The sequence below is a fragment of the Bombina bombina genome, chromosome 9 (assembly GCF_027579735.1).
Source record: "Bombina bombina isolate aBomBom1 chromosome 9, aBomBom1.pri, whole genome shotgun sequence".
In the NCBI taxonomy this organism is placed as follows: domain Eukaryota; kingdom Metazoa; phylum Chordata; class Amphibia; order Anura; family Bombinatoridae; genus Bombina; species Bombina bombina.
Window position 1 is genome coordinate 137,029,432 of NC_069507.1, and position 5,604 is coordinate 137,035,035.

At 35.5% G+C, this 5,604-nt stretch overlaps 1 protein-coding gene across 2 annotated transcripts in view; it reads left to right on the top strand.

Annotated features, from left to right (window-relative positions):
* The first annotated feature begins 214 nt into the window (after positions 1-214).
* The window catches only part of BLNK (B cell linker), a 793,385-nt gene continuing 787,995 nt past the window's right edge, over positions 215-5,604 (top strand). For both annotated transcript variants that reach the window (XM_053692400.1, XM_053692401.1), the window contains exon 1: positions 215-354. In XM_053692400.1, the coding sequence (XP_053548375.1) occupies positions 247-354 (108 nt within the window). In that variant the 5' untranslated portion in view covers positions 215-246. The remainder of the gene's footprint in view (positions 355-5,604) is intronic.

A 5,604-nucleotide genomic window follows, 5' to 3' on the forward strand; every position in this document is an offset into this window, starting at 1 on the left:
GTATCTTTAAAAAGAAAATAAACAAAGCAGTGAAAGGGTTAATATAATTTTTTTATAAGTAATTGTGAGATTTTTGCTGCAAAAATGTTTGCAGATGATTAAGAACAGATGTTGTTTCATTAGTTTTAGTAATGAATGAGTTAAACCAAATTCCACTCAGCTAATCTGCAAAGGGCACAGTACTTCCTCTTAAATGATTTGTAAAGGGGGTAAGTGCAGCGTAGCATACACATTAGCAAGACGTTTATGAAAAAACAGCAAATACTTCAAGAATACAACATGGCTTTTAAACTCCCACTCCGGGAAGATTTTGAAAACTGGACAACTACACAGGTGGCAGATCTTTTAAAACAGGTAACTGTGACATTATATTTTAGTCATTGCTAGACCTGAATTTGTTCATTCAGAATTAACATTCACAGAGACTGCTCTCACTGACATTTAACATTTGTTAAATTGTTACTTTATTACTATCATTATTATCACCTACCATAGTTTTCTTTCAAAATGATTGTATGACCAATAATTGCAACACAAATAGGTCTTGATTAACCATAGATTTGTAGTAGGTATTCTGCAGTTTTGTTCCACTTTTGTATTGTGATTATAAATAGTGATACACTGATTGTACTGGAAATCTGCTAACAGTTACTTTAGAATTAAAGTTATATTCATTATGTTACAATTTATTTTTTTATTCAGTGTGAAACTTTTTTTAAAAAATTATAATGCTATGAGGAACCTATTCATGAAACTCAGGAGATATGTCAGAAGGCTTAGCAAAAAGGTTTTGTTAAATGTAATTGGGAATGGAAAAGATAATCTTTGGTGTTCTATATAGTGCAGGGGTGGTTGACCAAGTGCACAAGTGGCCAAGGTAGCAATCATTAACAAAAAGTGTTGCCATTCCACCTCTGGGTAAATGGCATACTGCTTGGTTTAAATGGCTACTATTGTAAAGCTAAATAAATTATATTTCTTATGAATCCATGCAATGGCTGTCATTTATTGTACTGAGGACATTCAAGGCTCGTAAGCAAGTGATGGAACTTTCTCCACTGAAATTTAAAGGGATATAAAACCCATTTTTTTTCTTTCCTGTTTCAGATAGAGTATACAATTTGAAACAACTTTCTAATTTACTTCAATTAGCACATGTGCTCCATTCATTTGGAATCCTTTGTTGAAGGACCAGCATTGCGCTACAGGAAGCTAGTTGAACCCATTGGGTGAACCAATAACAAGAGGCATATATGTGCAGACATCAATCAGCAGGTACTGTAGCTCACAGTACCTTCAACAAAGGATTTGAAGAGTACAAAGCAAATTTCATAATAGAAGTATATTGAAAAGTTGTTTAAAATGGTATGCTCTATCTGAATTGTGAAATACATTTTTTGGGTTTCATGTCCTTTTTAAGATTACACAACAATCAATTTTGTGCAATTTCTTAGACCTTGAAGGCTGCCTCTAATCTAAATGCATTTTGATAGTTTTTCACCACTAGAGGGCATTAGTTTACGTGTTTCATATTGATAACATTGAGCTCATGCACGTGAATTTACCATGGAGACAGCTAAATGCAAGTCTGTCAAAAGAACTGAAATAAGGGGGCAGTCTGCTGAGGCTTAGATACAAGGTAAATACAGAGGTAAAACGTGTATAATTATAACTGGGTTGGTTATGCAAAACTGGGGAATGGGTAATTAAGGGATTATCTATCTTTTAAAAATTCTGGTGTTGACTGTCCCTTTAATTTTCGACAAATATATTATGGATTTAAAAGAAAATTTATGTAAATATTTATTTAATATCCCTTTAATTGAAGTAGGTAACATGGGACTCAAAAGACTTTTTAGAAGATTATTTCCAGGTTGGACACACATTTGGTAAAAGGTTCTCCACTCCTGCCATAGTATATAAACCCATAATTGGAATAACTCAAATTTAAAGGGACATAAAACCCAACATTTTTCTTTCATGATTTGGATAAAAAATACAATTTTAAACAACTTTCCAGTTTACTTCTATTATCAAATTAGCTTCATTCTCTTGGTATCATTTGTTGAAGGAGCAGCAATGCACTACTGGTTTCTAACTGAACACATGGGTGAGCCAATGACAATTGGTATATATATGCAGCCACCAATCAGCTGCTAAAGCCTAGGTTCTTGGATGCTCCTGAGTTTTCCTAGATAAAACTTTCAGCAAGGAAAACAAGAGAAGGAAGCAAATTAAATAATAGAAGGAAATTGTAAAGTTGTTTACAATTGTATGCTCTGAATCATGAATGTCTTATTATGCCTTTACTGTCCCTTTAAATCTTTGAAGTAGCTAATACATTGTAATTATTATTATATTTTTATGGATACATTTTTGCAGTTTGAAGTTCTTTTTTTGTTTTGTTTTGCTTTTTTTCAAGTGTTGGTAAATCAAAACCTTTATAAAATAGGAAGTCAATTTAAGCAACATCACCAGAGTGACAAACCGAAGAATAATGCTGTCTGCAATACATTGTGAAATAGGTTTAGTCAATGCATTTTTGTTTACTTCCTAATAATAATAATGTATGTAAAAATAAAGTGGGTTTAATATTATATATATATATGTGTGTGTGTGTGTATATATATATATATATATATATATATGTGTGTGTGTGCGTGTGTATACAGGGAGTGCAGAATTATTAGGCAAGTTGTATTTTTGAGGATTAATTTTATTATTGAACAACAACCATGTTCTCAATGAACCCAAAAAACTCATTAATATCAAAGCTGAATATTTTTGGAAGTAGTTTTTAGTTTGTTTTTAGTTTTAGCTATTTTAGGGGGATATCTGTGTGTGCAGGTGACTATTAATGTGCATAATTATTAGGCAACTTAACAAAAAACAAATATATACTCATTTCAATTATTTATTTTTACCAGTGAAACCAATATAACATCTCAACATTCACAAATATACATTTCTGACATTCAAAAACAAAACAAAAACAAATCAGAGACCAATATAGCCACCTTTCTTTGCAAGGACACTCAAAAGCCTGCCATCCATGGATTCTGTCAGTGTTTTGATCTGTTCACCATCAACATTGCGTGCAGCAGCAACCACAGCCTCCCAGACACTGTTCAGAGAGGTGTACTGTTTTCCCTCCTTGTAAATCTCACATTTGATGATGGACCACAGGTTCTCAATGGGGTTCAGATCAGGTGAACAAGGAGGCCATGTCATTAGATTTTCTTCTTTTATACCCTTTCTTGCCAGCCACGCTGTGGAGTACTTGGACGCGTGTGATGGAGCATTGTCCTGCATGAAAATCATGTTTTTCTTGAAGGATGCAGACTTCTTCCTGTACCACTGCTTGAAGAAGGTGTCTTCCAGAAACTGGCAGTAGGACTGGGAGTTGAGCTTGACTCCATCCTCAACCTGAAAAGGCCCCACAAGCTCATCTTTGATGATACCAGCCCAAACCAGTACTCCACCTCCACCTTGCTGGCGTCTGAGTCGGACTGGAGCTCTCTGCCCTTTACCAATCCAGCCACGGGCCCATCCATCTGGCCCATCAAGACTCACTCTCATTTCATCAGTCCATAAAACCTTAGAAAAATCAGTCTTGAGATATTTCTTGGCCCATTCTTGACGTTTCAGCTTGTGTGTCTTGTTCAGTGGTGGTCGTCTTTCAGCCTTTCTTACCTTGGCCATGTCTCTGAGTATTGCACACCTTGTGCTTTTGGGCACTCCAGTGATGTTGCAGCTCTGAAATATGGCCAAATTGGTGGCAAGTGGCATCTTGGCAGCTGCACGCTTGACTTTTCTCAGTTCATGGGCAGTTATTTTGCGCCTTGGTTTTTCCACACGCTTCTTGCGACCCTGTTGACTATTTTGAATGAAACGCTTGATTGTTCGATGATCACGCTTCAGAAGCTTTGCAATTTTAAGAGTGCTGCATCCCTCTGCAAGATATCTCACTATTTTTTACTTTTCTGAGCCTGTCAAGTCCTTCTTTTGACCCATTTTGCCAAAGGAAAGGAAGTTGCCTAATAATTATGCACACCTGATATAGGGTGTTGATGTCATTAGACCACACCCCTTCTCATTACAGAGATGCACATCACCTAATATGCTTAATTGGTAGTAGGCTTTCGAGCCTATACAGCTTGGAGTAAGACAACATGCATAAAGAGGATGATGTGGTCAAAATACTCATTTGCCTAATAATTCTGCACTCCCTGTATATATATATATATATATATATATATATATATATATATATATATATATATATATGTGTGTATATATATATATATATATATAGTGACGTGCAGTGAGGTTAGAGGCTGGTGAGGCACTAGATATGATACGATGGAGAAACACATGTACAGAGGGCCGCGAGTACCCCCAACAGGGCAGGTTTAAATGATAGCTGAACCAGTGCACAGGTGACATAATAAGGTGATGGGTGAGAGCAAGTTAGTAACCACTGAGTTACTGATGAGCTGATTACTTCACCTGTGCACTGATTCAGCTATAATGAAAACCTGGCCTGTTGGGGGTACTTGAGGACCATTGTTGAGAAACACTGCACTAAAGCACCAGCTCATCGGAAATGTATTGATTACCTGGAGAATAAAGCACACATACTCTGCTCACTGACACCCACACACACTCTGCTCACATACAAACTTACACAATTCTGTGGCACAGTGCCAGTTACTAAGCAATTAGAATGATACACAATCTCTTCTCTACTCACTAATGTATTGTAAAAATAGAAATAATTTACCATACAAATTTTACACAAAGGGCAAGTTATCAATACTGCCAACACAGCTGCTGCTGCAATATGGTGTTCAAGAAACACACGTGCACATCCCACTTAGGTATGCTCTTCAACAAAGGACACCAAAGATACCAAAATAATTAAGTGCATAATAAAAGTAAAATGACTTCCATGTTCCTTTCAGAAACTAATTTGATTTGCTGACATGGGGCCAGTAACAGTTGATGCTAATTCTCAAAATATAAATAACTAGAAAAGTCTATTAAAATAGCATGCTCTACATCAATAAAAGTTTAATTTTAAATGTCTCCCTTTGACTATGTGTTTAACCAGTTACTTTACAGTGGCATTATTTCTAAAGACATGTAACTGCAATAATTACATATATTTTTTAAATGACTCATTATCTCCTTTTTATTAATATAAACTTGTATAAAAGCAGCACATATTAAAAACACAATGCAACAGCTTTCAATTGATTTGTGAATTACAAGTTAACAGCAGTCTTTAAATAAATGGAGACACAGAGAAAAATAAAAATAGATGCTGCATCCTCTGGCTGAACAGACATAACATATATGGAGTTTGTACCTAATTAAATCAAATAACCATGAAAAAGGGAGGCTTAGCAATATTCAATGTCAAAAACTTGAATTTAAATAATGTGGACACTGCACACTTAACTTCAAACTCTGGGTTTTAAATTATGGATTTAAATTTGAATTGACCCTTTGACTTCCTGTCAGTATTGGGTTATGCTCACTTACTGTCCCCCCCCCCCCCCCCCCCCGTTAATGATCTGTATCTGAACACAATTTGTGAAT